Here is a 14898-nt window from a genome sequence, read left to right as displayed (position 1 = left end):
GTCAAACTGATTCAAGATAGCCATGTTATTGCAATCTTTTTATTTTCTGTTGTACATTGTATTGTGTTGTATGCATCTTTTTTTGTTATATTGTATCTCTTTGCCACTTTGGCTGTGTTGGCATTGTCAGTTCCTACTCGGAATCTGTTCAGTAAACTGTAAGTTTAACCACTTACTAACCGATGTAAGAATATAAACATCTAGTCAGCAAGCATTTATTACAAGATTGTGGCTGCTAATGATCTTGGCATTGTTTTTTCAGCCAGTGATGGACTGTTTTGTAAAGGTGATCACGTTTACATTGCTGTGATAGGTGTACTTGTGCATTGATCTTTTTTCTTTTAGTCGGTCTTTATTAGTGCGTATTGGATACCCACTGATTATGTTGACACTCAAAGTTAGAGATCTAGGACTTGTTTGAATAGTTTATTTAGTGATTAACATAAGCAACATGTTAATGTGCTTTAGAACTTTGGGGTTCATTTACTAAAATGGGAGAGTGCAAAATCTGGTGCAGCTTAGCAAAGACTTTTCTTGTTAAGCTTAATTGAACTAGCCAACTAGCTGTTGGCTACCATTCACATCTGCACCAGATTTTGCACTCTCCAGTTTTTGTAAATCAAGTCAACCCCTATCTGTTTCTAGGAGAAATCTGCAACTAAAGCTGGACATATACCAGTAAAAGGTTATTGGTGGTACAGAGAGTCTGGAAAATCCCAGTTGTAGTTAATCAACCACACTTGTATGCACTTTGTGATTCTATACAATATTAATGTATACATTTCATCATATTTTTGCATGTTTCTTCTTCCCTTTGTATGTTTTTTACACTGCAATTAAAAAAATAATAATTCTTTGTAATGTTTATGTAATTCTTGTCTATTTTATAGGTTTTTGCCACTGATGCAGATAGTGGCATGAACGGGCAAATAGATTACTCATTTGTGGATGGCAATGAAAATCAAGCTTTTTTAGTAGATTCCAGATGGGGCATTATTACAACTAATGCTATTCTTGATCGTGAAATAAAATCCTCCTACAGGTTTGTTACCTGTCTTAATATGTAGGCTATTGTATTTTATGAATTGGAATATGTTTTTGGTCTGACATTTTGAAAAATGACAATGTGTAGTGATGATTATTTTTCACATCTCATCTCTCCTCTTTAGTCTTTAACAAAATCATATGTTTGATTTAACTAATTAGTTATGATCTAACTAATCATATGTTTGTCATGCAAACCCTATTGAAGTCTATGGGACACGAACATGAAAAATCAAAAGTCATAATTTTAAAGGATTGTATGCAAATTACTGCCATAGAAAGTGTATGAGGACCCGGGTACTGCCCTAGGGGACATATATCAATGGAAAAAAAACATTTTTAAAGTGATTGTTTTTATTAGAGCAGTGATTTTAATGATGCCTAAAGTGAAACAATAAAAATTAAACATTCCTTTAAATATCCTGCCGGGGGGGGGGTCCCTTATTATAAAAAAAGAAAATGGCGTAGGGTACCCCCCCACAATCCCTACCAGACCCTTATCTGAGCAAGCAGCCTGGCAGGCCAGAAAAAGAGTGGGGCAAGCGAGCGCCCCCCTTCTGAACCATACCAGGCCGCTTGCCCTCAACATAGGCATGGTGCTTTGGGGTGCCTCCTAAAGCACCTTGTCCCCATGTTGATAGGGACAAGGGCCTCTTCCCGACAACCCTGGCTGTTGGTTGTCAAGGTCTGCAGGCAGGGGGCTTATCGCAATCTGGAAGCCCCCTTTAACAAGGGGGTCCTCAGATCTCACCCAACCATGTGAATGGGTATCGGGTACACCGTACCCCTACCCATTCACCAAAAATGTTCAAAAAAGTAAAAACCACAAAAGACAGTTTTTGATAAATCCTTTATTAACCACTTCCCATCCAGGTCAATGCTGACATTTCTCTCCTACATGTAAAATTCATAATTTTTTTAGCTAGAAAATGAAATAGAACCCCCAAACATTATATATGTTTTTTTATCAAAGACCCTAGATAATACAATTGCGTTTGTTGCAACTATTTATTTTGCACGGTATTTGCGCAGCAATTTTTCAAACACTTTTTTTTGGAAAAAAAACTGTTTCATGCTTTTAAAAACAAAAACACTGAAGTTAGCCCAATTATTTTCATAATGTGAAAGATGAAGTTACGCCAAGTAAATATATACCTAACATATCATGCTTCAGAATTGCACATTGCAATTGCTCGTGGAATGGCGCCAAACTTCGGTACGTAAAAATCCCCATAGGCGATGCTTTAACATTTTTTACTGGTTACATGTTTTGAGTTACAGTGGAGATCTATGTCTAGAATTATTGCTTTCAATCTAACATTCATGGCAATACCTCACATGTGTGGTTTGAACACCGTTTTCATATGTAGGTGGGAATTAGGTATGCGTTCACTTCTGCGTGCGAGCACACGTTGACAGGGGCGCTTTAAAAAAAAAAAAGATTGTTAGTTTTATGTTTAGTTTTTTAGTTTGACACTTGTTTTGATCACTTTGATTCCTATTACAAGGAATGTAAACATCCTTTTTAATAGGAATATGGCATGATCGGTCCTCTTTAAAGTGAGATGTGGGGTCAATAAGACCCCCACATCTCACCTCTAGGCTGGGAAGCCTGAAATCCAAAAAAAAAACATTTACGATCACGGCTTCCCAGGCGAGGCGGCACCATTCGTTTGAATGCAGAGGCCGGGCGTGACGTCATAACATCGTGCCCGGCCCCCGAACGATCATAGAGACTCCAGCGACCATCTGGTCTGCCAGAAATCTCTATGATCACCATCCAGGGCTGGTGGATCCTGTCTCCGACTCACCGCTGGAAGCGGTGAGTCGGTAGAAGCACCGGAGGGTGGTGGGAGGGGGTGTCCCCTCTCGCCACCCGTAAGAAAGATCAAGCGGTGGAACAGCGACTATGATCATTCTTATGGTGTAGGGAATCGCCGACACTAAAAGATGATATCTGAATGATGTCTGCAGCATCTCTCACAAACGATTCCTATTACAAGGGATGTTTACATCCCTAGTAATAGGAATAAAAGTGATAAAAAAAAAGGTTGTAAAAGAAAGTAAAAATTTAAAATAATATAGTAAAATAAAAAAATAAAAAAATAATAATTTAAAACGCCCCTGTCCCCGGTAGCTCGTGCTCAGAAGCGAACGCACATGTTAGTCCCGCCCACATATGTAAACGCCGTTCAAACCACACATGTGAGGTATTGCCACTTGCGTTAGAGTGCGAGCAACAATTCTAGCACTAGCCCTCCTCTATAACTCTAAACATGTATCCTGTAAAAAAATTGAAAGTGTCACATATAGAGATTTTTAAGTACTGAAGTATGGCGTCATTCCTTGAGTGTGCACAATTTGAAAGGATTACATGTTGGGTATCTATTTACTCAGCGTAACATCGTTTAACATTATATAAAAAAATTGGGCTAACTTTCCTGTTTTGTTACTATTTTCTAAATCATAAAACGTTTGAAAAATTGTTGCTCAAATATCGTGTGAGATAAAAAATTGCAATGACTGCCATTTTATTCCCTAGGGTGTCTTCTAAAAAAAATATATAATGTTTGGGGGTTCTGAGTAATTTTCTAGCAGAAAAATTATGATTTTTACATGTAGGAAAGAAGTGCCAAAATAGGCCCGGTATGGAAATGATTAAAAAAGAAAAAAAGTCTCCCGCAATCACCGTCAATCATGCTGCCTGATGGACCCGAAAAATAGCAAAAATTAAAACTCTCATGTGGTGTCAGAATAGGCACGGTCACCCGGTTATGTCACCGGGTGACCCCACCCTTGCCTATTTAAGAGCCGTGAAAGCGAAGAGACAGCATTCGCCAGGAGGCCTCCCATGGAGGTGGTGTGTCTTCATTTTTGCTATTTTTCAAGTCCCTCGGGTGACGTAATTGATGGTGGATTTACATCGCCAGACACTTAAAAAAAAAAAAAAAAAAAAAAAAAAAAATATTTGTCAAATACGGTCTCTGGTGGTTTTTACCGTTTGAGTACTTTTTTGGTGAATGGGTAGGTGGTACTCGATACGCATTCACATAGGAGGGTGGGATCTAGAGGCTTCCAGATTCCGATAAGCCCCCTGCCCATAGATCCCGAAACCACCGGCCAGAGTTGTTAGGAAGAGGGCCTTGTCCCCATCAATATGGGGACAATGCGCTTTGGGGAGTACCCCAAAGCACCCTCCCCAGGCCGAGGGCCTGGTATGGTTCAGGAGAGGGGGGGCACTCGCTTGTCCCCCCCTTTCCTGGCTTGCAAGGCTGCTTGCATGGTGTGGAGTTCCCCTTGAAATCTATACCAGACCCAAAGGTCCTGGTATGAATTTTGGGAGGGACCCCATGCTGTTTTTTTTTCTTCTGTCATAGGGTTCCCCTTAACCACTTCAATACACGGTATTATATACTCTGCACTGCACTATGTACTCTGCACTGTGTTATATACACTACACTGACTGCACTGTATAATCTGCACTGTATTATATATACTACTTTGACCGCGCTATATACTCTGCACTGCATTATATACACTACACTGTCTGCACTATATACTCTAGACTGTATGGTTATATACACTACACCGACTGCATTCTCAATCGACTAACCAACCTGCCTAATCTCTCTCTATTCATAAACACTATATACATTGTGTAAGCAGCCTTCTTTAGTGTCGGGTGTGGACTTAGTCCCTAAACCATGATTGGTCACATTCTGCTGTGATTGGCCAAAGTACACAGGTCAGGTGCATGTTTTGGCCAATCAGCAGCCTTCAATGCACTGAGATCTCGCAGTGCATTATGGGGCGCATCGCAGTGGGCGAACTTCCCGCAAGCACCCCATATGTTCATTTGTTCTATGAATCGGGACCATCCCTACCTGACATGTTCAATGTAATAGTGATTCCCATCTCCAGTAATAACTACTTTACATTTGATGGGGAGATCATGAGACGTGTTTGTAAATTTTAGTGGGTAAGTCTTGGCACTGAGGTTTAGGCATGATATAAACTGGTGTGTAACTCCGCACAGCAGTGTTTGCCCAGTACTGAAATATGAATGTTCGATGGATATAGCCCTAAATAAGAGCTGTATAAAACTAAAATAGAGTGCAAGGGTATGTGAAAGATTTTATTATCTCAGTTGTTTTTAGTCCCTTTGACTGGGCAAAATTATTGGATATTTACTTCAAGATAAAGATGAAGTAAACACTGATGGGTTTTACTTCCTCTTTTTTCCCCTGCAAAGTAAAAGCATAATGGGCTACAATGCATTGCATACTAGCCCATGATGTGGCACTTACCTGCAAACGAAGCCCACGCTGTCCCCGCTGATGGCTGCATCCGTCTTCACACCTCTTCCTTCCGGAGCCGCAGACTCCGGCTCTGTGACTGGCCAGAGCTGCGTGATGTCACTCCCACACATGCGCGCGGGAGCCATCAGTCACAGGACTTGTGAGTGAGGAAACGGCACGGAGGGCCGTTTCTTCACAGCGCATGTGCCAATGACATCATTGGCGCAGTGTACAACAAATATCTCCTAAATGGCGCCCTACCTATAGGTAAGCTTTATTCTGGGCTTAACTATAGGTAAAAATCACAATCAGAGGTTTACAACCAATTTAAAGGAAACATTCTTTTTTTTTAAATCTGTAGACTTGAAAAGTCTGCACATAAATACAGAAATGTAAAAAAATGTGATATACTCATATCATAGAGCGTGAGTATTGGAGGAATTTTTCCACTTTCATTGTTTTATAACTAAAGTTATAACTAAAGTCAGTGCTAAATTAGCACTTGGATGGCTATTTAAATTTAAAGGTGCATGCCACCTCATAGACTTATCTTTTTAAAGTAGATCTGTTAGCTTTAAGGTGCCCCAAGAGGTGCTACACCTCTTTCAGGGGCTCTGAAAGAAGGGAGGTTGTGTCCTCAAACACAGCATCTCTGACCTTACCCCCTTCCCCTTTCTGTTGCCTATTCATAGAGGCCTTTTTTATTTTGTGAATGAGTGCACAAAATACAAAGGCTTCTGTGAATGGGCAGCAGACAGGAGGGTGGGCACAGCAGCTGCATGCAACTTCAGAGATCTGAAACTTTAGAAATAGCTAGCCTCCCAGAGCTCTGTAAAACTGGCAGATCTAATTTAAAGGGACGTCCCGGCGAAGATTTTTTTTTAAAGTCAGCAGCTACCAACACCATCGTTGCTGACTTTTAATAAGGACACTTACCTGTCCAGCAAGCCCATGATGTCGGCTGCCCAAGGCCGATCTGTCCATCGGATCAGCTGCCGGCGCCTCCACCTTAATGAAGGTAAACAGGCAGTGGAGCCTTGCGGCTTCCTACTGCGCATGCGCGAGTCGCACGGCACATTGTGAATGGCCCTGTTGTTTTTGGGATACACACATGCCCCAGAAGGCCACGGGGCCGCTCGCCGAAGAGGAGGAAGAACCACGGAATAGAAAGAGGCAGATTAGGAAGACTGTCTAGCAACAGCGGTTTCATTTCAGGTAAGTTAAAAAATATATATATATATTTTTTTACATGTTTTAAGAATATTAATGATATATATATATATTTTTTTAGGGTGGCCCTCCACTATAACCACTTCAGCCGCGGACCATTTTGCTGGTCAAAGACCAGACCACTTTTTGCGATTCGGCACTGCGCCGCTTTAACTGACAATTGCGCGGTCATGCGACAGGGCTTCCAAACAAAATTTACGTCCTTTTTTTCCCACAAATAGAGCTTTCTTTTGGTTGTATTTGATCACCCCTGCGGTTTTTATTTTTTGCGCTATAAACAAAAATAGAGCGACAATTTTGAAAAATACGCATTATTTTTTACTTTTTGTTATAATAAATATCCCCAAAAATATATAAAAATAATTTTTTTCCTCAGTTTAGGCAAATATGTATTCTTCTACATATTTTTGGTAAAAAAATTGCAATAAGAGATTATTGATTGGATTGCGCAAAAGTTATAGCGTTTACACAATAGGGGATAGTTTTATGGCATTTTTATTAATAATTTTTTTTTACTAGTAATGGCGGCAATCAGCGATTTTTATTGTGACTGCGACATTATGGCGGACATTTTTGACACATTTTTGGGACCATTGTCATTTATACAGCAATCACTGCTATATAAATGCACTGATTCCTGTGTAAATGACACTGGCAGTGAAGGGGTTAACCAGTGGGTGGCAGTGTAGGGGTTAAGTGTTCCTATGGGTGTGTTACTAACTGTTGGGGGCTGGGCTTTCATTTACACTGAAAGAGTGAACACTGATCTCTGCTACAATCATATGGAGTAAGTATTGCTAAAGCGGTTGTATACTCGCTGATGTGTTTTTTTTTCCTACCTGCAAAGGAAAAGGCATAATGAGCCTTACTAGCTCATTATGAAATACTTACCTTAGAACGAAGCCCCCGGCGCTGAGAGTGGCCAGAGCCGTGATATCGTCACTCCCGTGCATGCGCGCAGGAGATTTCTTCCCGGCAAGGTCTGTCGTCTGCCGGGCTTTCAGCCGGGAATCCCCTGTGCGCATGTGCCGCTGCAGTCAGTGGCGCATTGCGAGGGGAATATCTCCTAAACCATACAGGTTTAGGAGATTTTTTTTACCTACAGGTAAGCCTTATTATAGGCTTTCCTGTAGGTAAAAGTCCCAAAACGGACTATACAACCACTTTAAGACAGCTCTCATTGACTAAAATGGGATTTCACATGTCACGCGACTTGGAGTCTCACAAGTCGGATCCCAAGTCGCAGCAGTGTGAACCAAGCCTAAAGCTGGATACACACTATATAATTTTCTTTAGATTTTTTCCTTTATATTTGCCAAAAAACATATACAGTAATATGAGGTCAAACCTAAACATTTTCAATTTGTATGCAATCAGGCAGGCCCTTGCACTACATAGTTGAAGGTAAATCTAAATGAAAACAAATAACAAAAGTTGGATAGTGTGTATCCAGCTTTATTTATCAAGTTAAAATTTATTAAAAAAAATTGCTCCTCTTCACTCACAGACCAAGTTACTTGCAATACAATTCCATCATTTATTTTAAGATAAGATAGATAAGATAAATACTTTATTGTCATCGCAAGCAAATTACAATGAAATTCTATAACAACTCCACACATATGTAAACATATAGAATCCTCAACATACACACATGTAAACAGTTTACCCCTCCATATAAAGAAGCCTGAAAAGAACCCCCGCCATTGCAGCAAAGCAAGGTGACCTGCAGTTAAATAATATTATATAATATTAGGGCCTTCATAAAACACTCACAAACCAAGTTACATGCAAACCAAAGTTTTACTGTATTTTATTTTACTACATTTTTCCATTATTTATTTTACATGGTTATGATTTAAATGAAATTTTGTTTGTTACACATATTTTGTGAATCAAAATAAGTAACTAGTAGGCGTGCTAGTCGTTCAACTTAACCTAGGACAACACTAAAGCCAGCAGTGAATCCAATTAATTCTTCCGTGATGACTACACCCACTCACCCCCTGAATTTTCGGAGCTCTTCCAGGTCAAATACAAGGTCATCTTATGCTTCAGGTTTATGCCACAAGTACAAAGCAATAAAAAAAATAAAAAAATAAAAGTCTACCAGATTACCTTGCTTAAGACAATTATTAAAGAGGAACTGCAGTCTGCTCACATAATTTGTAATAAAACTATCTTTGTCATTTTGAAGCTTCCCTCCAACCACTTTGAATATTATTTTATATATACAGTGGAACCTTGGATTATGAGCATAATCTGTTCCAGGAGAATGCGTGTAATCCAAAGCACTCGCATATCAAAGCGAGTTTCCCCATAAAAATCAATAGAAACAAAGATAATTTGTTCTGCATTGACTTCTATTGCATGCAATACTGCATGTGGCCAGAAGTGGGGGGGGGTCGCCGGAGAGCCTCAGAAATACTCGGAGACAGCTTGGCTGAACTCAGAAAGGCTCGGAAACACTCGGGAATGGAGTATTTCCGAGTTTTTCCAAGTGATTCTGAGTATTTCCGAGTGGCTCTGAACCGTTCCGAATGTCTCCGGCACCCCCCGCACCTCTGGCCAAATGCGGTACTGCACACCCCATTGGCTTGAATCCTGCTCGTTTTGAGAGACAACACTCGCAAACCGAGTCAGGATTTTAAAAATTTCAAACAGTTGCTCATGTTTCAAAACGCTTGTTAACTGCGTTACTTGAAAACCAAGGTTTCACTGTATTGTGAATCTGTATTTGCCAAATATGCTTCAGAAATCTCCCTCCACTTAGTTTGGTTGCAACCATTTTAACTGTGGGCCGCTGAAGCTGCTGCCTGTTTACTTCCTGAATTTACACAGACACACAGAGGCAAACCACCAGCTCTGCATCCATGCAGCTCTCACTGGCCCTCTTTTGACTCACCCCCTCTCCCTTCCTGGCAAACTCTTCCAAGAGTTAAAGAGAGAGCTGTACATGATGTCATAAGCCTAGGCTAATGACCAGACAAGAAACAGGAAGTGGGCTGTATAAGGTATTTACTGGCAGAAAAAAAAATACTATCCAAAGTTAAAACAACAAGGGCAGAAGATTTAATAGATGGAAAGTGAAAAAAAAGGTCTGCTTTACGCATATAAACAACATAGGACATGCAGTAATGCAGTAAAACTTGCTCAATTCTTGATAGCTGCCTATTATGATACAAAATTGAAGTAACAAATCTGACTAAGCATTGAGTCTCTCTGGGAATTTAATGTTGAGCTATCTTTGTTTTATATCATAATTAACAGATGGAGGCTCTAAGCAATTGTTGCTTACATTGATACATTTCAATTCCTGGGAAAGTGGAAATGATATAAAGGCAACAGGCCAACAAAACACTTACAGTATTTTGTATGTAGTGGTAATTTGTTCCAAGATACTAGTAGAGACCTTGATCAAAAATATTGTTTAGCTAATGCATCTAAGCAATACATTTCTTAATTGTATCCAGGGGTTGACATTATCCATTCCTCTTTCCACTACAATTGAATTAGTTATAACTGATAGCAGTGAAGCAATCAATGAATTAGCAGCATTTCCCTCTCACCATGCAAACTGATTTGTGTTTCCTGCAGTCCGATTCAGGCTCCCATACTTCTTCTGTGCCCACTCACTTCCGTTTTATTTGAATGAGCAGTGCATGTTGTGGTCACATGCACTGCTCACTGTGCACTATAAATGCCATGGTTCAGTGCAGGTTCTTAATTGCTGCTGCTGTCAAAACATGAGGGCAGAGATAAGTGGGCGATCATTAGGCTCAGAGGAGGACCAAGGTGTGATTATGTGCCGGTACTGAGTGCATTATTATTATTATTATTATACAGGATTTATATAGCGCCGACAGTTTACGTAGCGCTTTGCAACATTAGGGCAGACAGTACAATTACAATACAATTCAATACAGGGGGGAATCAGAGGGCCCTGCTCGTTAGAGCTTACAATCTAGGAGGGAGGGTCAAGTTATACAAAAGGGTAATAGCTGTGGGGGGTGAGCTAATGGAGAAAATAGTGCAGTTGTTAGATGGAGGCAGGATAGGCTTCTCTGAAGAGGAACGTTTTCAGGATTAGCCTAAAAGTGGATACATTTGGAGACAGTCTGACAGATTGGGGTAGCGAATTCCAGAGGATGGGCGAGGCTCGGAAGGAGTTCTGGAGGCAGATATGGGAGGTTGTTATGAGGGAGCTAGAGAGCAGGAGGTCTTGGGGGGAATGAAGACGGCAATTAGGTTGGTATTTTGAGACTAGGCTAGTGATGTAGCTGGGGGCAGAGTTGTGGATGGCTTTATAACTTAATGTTAGTATTTTGAATTTAATCCGTTGGGCAAGTGGCAGCCAATGGAGGGATTTGCAGAGAGGGGTAGCAGACACTGAGCGGTTTGTAAGGTGGATGAGTCTGGCAACAGCATTCATGATGGACTGAAGGGGGGATAGTCTATTTAAAAGTAAGCCAATGAGGAGGGAGTTGCAGTAGTCAAGGCGAGAGATAACCAGGGAGTGAATCAGGAGCTTTGTGGGTTCCTTGGTTAAGAAGGGACGTAGCTTGGAGATGTTGCGGAGGTTGAGGCATCAAGCTTTGGAAAGTGATTGGATATGGGGCCGAAAGGAGAGTTCAGAGTCCAGGATAACACTTAGAACCTTGGCATGTGGGGATGGGTGGATGGTTGTGCCATTGCTGTTGACAGAGAAGTCAGGGGAAGAGGCACATGGGGGAGGAAATATTATAAGCTCAGTTTTGGACAAGTTGAGTTTGAGGAGGTGCTGTGTCATCCATACAGATATGTCTGTTAGCAAGTTAGTGATGCGTGAGGAGACTGATGGAGTGAGTTGAGGGGTGGAGAGATAAATTTGGGTGTCGTCAGCATAGAAATTATATTGAAAGCCATGAGAGGCTATCAGCTGACTCAGGGCAGAGGTGTAGATTGAAAATAAAAGAGGTCGAAGAACAGAACCTTGGGGAACCCCGACGGAGAAGGGAAGAGGAGTGGAGGAAGTAGAATTGTAAGTGACACTGAAGGTGCATTGGGATAGGTAGGATGAGAGCCACTGAAGAGCACAGTCACGGAGACCGAGGGAGTAACGTTTTTTGAGGAGGAGGGGGTGGTCAGCTGTGTCAAAGGCAGCTGAAAGATCCAGAAGTAGGAGTACAAAATAGTGTCCGTTGGTTTTTACAGTTAGTAAGTCATTTGTGAGTTTTAAAAGAGCAGTTTCTGTGGAGTGTTGAGGGTGAAATCCAGATTGAAGGGGATCAAGAAGGTTATTCTTAATGAGGTGGTCACTCAGTTGGTTGTAAACCAGGCCTTCGAGGAGTTTAGATGAAAAGGGGAGAAAGGAGATAGGGCATAGGTTGTTAAGATTGGTAGGGTCCAAGGATGGCTTTTTAAGTATGGGGGTGACCAGTGCATGTTTTAGAGCATTGGGGAAAATCACAGTTTGTATCAATCTTGTTTTGAGGTGATTAGCAATCTCCTGGGCAGTCAGTGAGTCAGTGGGTGGAGGCTGTGGAGGATGAAGTAGAGAGTTGAAGGTAGAGAAAAGTTTCCTGGGACTGGATGAGAAGGTGTTAATAAGAGTTGTAAAATAGGTCTGCTTGGCAGTGTGGAGGAAAGAATAGTATTTCTGGAGGGCAGATTTGTATTGGTTGAAGTCTTTGAGAGTGCATCCGTACTTCTGTATGTTTGAAATGACTAGTACATGTTAGTTGCAGTCATGCATAGGGCTCTGTGCACACTAGAAATCCCATGTGGCTACAATCCCACATACAGTGGAGGGCAATTATAGCCACCCTCTAACAGGAGGTCTGATCACATGATCACAAAGAAATTAAATTAGGAGATTTTGAGGAGGTCCAAAACAATAGAAAGAGTAGAGCTGTCACTAAAATCCCCAGTATCATCTGGTGATGGACGCTAGAGGGGAATGTTGACATAACTACTTCTGACAAGTGATATTGCTGAGGCCCAACATCTGGCTGCTGGATCTGCGGACTGTTCATTGGAGGAGGTTACATGCTCCACTCATACCAGGGAGCACTAGGTATCGTCTCTGGCTGCAATGGGGTAAGGAGCAGCTAAAAAATGCTAATAAAGTGAGTATCAGTGGGTAGGGGGGCAAAGAGTCTGTCATGTATCTCATTTATAAATCTATAATATGGGCCAGTTGGGTACCACATCCATATTCATGAGCCCCTTTAAAAAGTGGCAATATTTTGTGTGGCCACCATTATTTTCCAGCACTGCCTTAACCCTCTTGGGCATGAAGTTCGCCAGAGCTTCACAGGTTGCCACTGGAGTCCTCTTCCACTCCCCCATGACATGGAGCTGGTGGATGTTAGAGGCCTTATGCTCCTCCACCTTCCATTTGAGGATACCCCAAAAATGCTCAATAGGGTTTATGTCTGGCCGGCCCATCACCTTTACCCTCAGCTTCTTTAGCAAGGCAGTGGTCGTCTTGGAGGTGTGTTTGGGGTTGTTATCATGATGGAATACTGCTCTACGGCCCAGTCTCTGATGGGAGGGGGTACATGCTGGGCTTTATTATGTCACAGTACATGTTGGCATTCATGGTTCCCTCAAAGAACTGTAGCTCCCCAGTGCCAGTAGCACTGATGAAGCCCCAGATCATGACACTCCCACCACAATGCTTGACTGTAGGCAAGACACACTTGTCTTTGTACTCCTCACCTGGTTGCCCCCATACAAGCTTGACACCTTCTGAACCAAATAAGTTTATCTTGGTCTCATCAGACCACAGGACATGGTTCCTATAATCCATGTCCTTAGTCTTCTTGTCTTCAGCAAACTGTGTGCAGGCTTTCTTGTGCATCATCTTTAGAAGAGTCTTCCTTCTGGGACGACAGTCATGCAGACCAATTTGATGCAGTGTGCAATGTATGGTCTGAGCACTGACAGGCTTACCCCCCCCCATCCTTCAACCACTGCAGTAATGCTGGCAGCACTTATATGTCTATTTGCTAAAGACAACCTCTGGATATGACGCTGAACATGTGCACTAAACTTCTTAGGTCGACCATGGCGAGGCCTTTTCTGAGTGGACCCTGTCCTGTTAAACCGCTATATGTTCTTGGCCACTGTGCTGAAGCTCAGTTTCAGGGTCTTGGAAATCTTCTTATAGCCTAGGCCATCTTTATGTAGAGCAACAATTCTTTTTTTCAGATCCTCAGAGAGTTATTTTGCCATGAGGTGCCATGTTGAACTTCCAGTTACCAGTATGAGAGAGTGAGAGCGATAACACCAAATTTACCACACCTGTTCCCCATTCACACCTAAGACCTTGTAACACTACGATTCACATGACATCGGGGAGGGAAAATGGCTAATTGTGCCCAATTTGGGCATTTTACTCAGGGGTTTACTCACTTTTGTTGCCAGCGTTTTAGACATGAGTGGCTGTTGAGTTATTTTGAGAGGACAGCAAGTTTACACTGTTATACAAGCTGTACACTCACTACTTTACATTGTAGCAAAGTGTAATTTCTTCAGTGTTGTCACATGAAAAGTTGTAATAAGATCATCACAAAAATCTGAGGGGTGTACTCACTTTTTTGAAATACTGTGTGTCTCTCTCTCTCTCTCTCTCTCTCTATATATATATATATATATATATATATATATATATATATATATATATATATATATATATATATATATATATATATATATATGCTAAAGAGCATAAAGACTTTTCTTTGCGCTGCTGATCAGTTCCCTGACAATAAGCAGCCAACCGAATATTCTTAACCCTGGTGAGGAACAGAGCCCCTTCAGCAGCACTGCTCTATGCCCAAACATCCTTCTCATATGTTTGGATATAAAACAAATGTTGACAAAGTACTTTAAAATCATTCCTGAGTGGTAACTAATATAAAAGCCTGAAAAAACAACAAGGAGAGTTAAAAAAAAAAAAAACGTATTCAAGCTAGGCAAATGGGAGACATTTACTGTATAATAAAATGAATACTCTTCAAGACAAGGCACAGTCCATTAGTCTCCCTTTAACGTAGTTATCCAACATTTGTTATGGTTTAAAATTGGCTTGAAAGTAGTATTTTAAAAATAACAAGTCATTAATTATGAATCTCAGAAAACACTTTAGTGGGGTTTGGATTCATCTTACTGGCTGTTGGCCATTTCACACCACTCTAAAACAACAAATCATATCTGCAGTCTTACAAGCAGTATATGTTATGAGTTACTGTTACTAAACATGGGCGTAAAATTTGGATATTTTACACCATTATTTCCAAACTTTCTCTATTTTTCTTTAGATTTTGTTGATTGCATTCCA

General features: G+C 41.1%; 1 protein-coding gene across 1 annotated transcript in view; it reads left to right on the top strand.

The window, feature by feature from the left end:
• Positions 1 to 14898, top strand: part of DCHS2 (dachsous cadherin-related 2) — a 408274-nt gene that overhangs the window by 371986 nt on the left and 21390 nt on the right. The window contains exon 16 of the mRNA XM_077477070.1: positions 891 to 1042. Within this exon, the coding sequence (XP_077333196.1) occupies positions 891 to 1042 (152 nt within the window). The remainder of the gene's footprint in view (positions 1 to 890; positions 1043 to 14898) is intronic.

This window comes from Lithobates pipiens, unplaced genomic scaffold (genome assembly GCF_037356315.1).
Source record: "Lithobates pipiens isolate NorthernLeopardFrog02 unplaced genomic scaffold, aLitPip1_a1.2 Scaffold_13, whole genome shotgun sequence".
NCBI classification, from domain to species: domain Eukaryota; kingdom Metazoa; phylum Chordata; class Amphibia; order Anura; family Ranidae; genus Lithobates; species Lithobates pipiens.
This window is presented reverse-complemented; position numbering and strand designations above follow the sequence as displayed.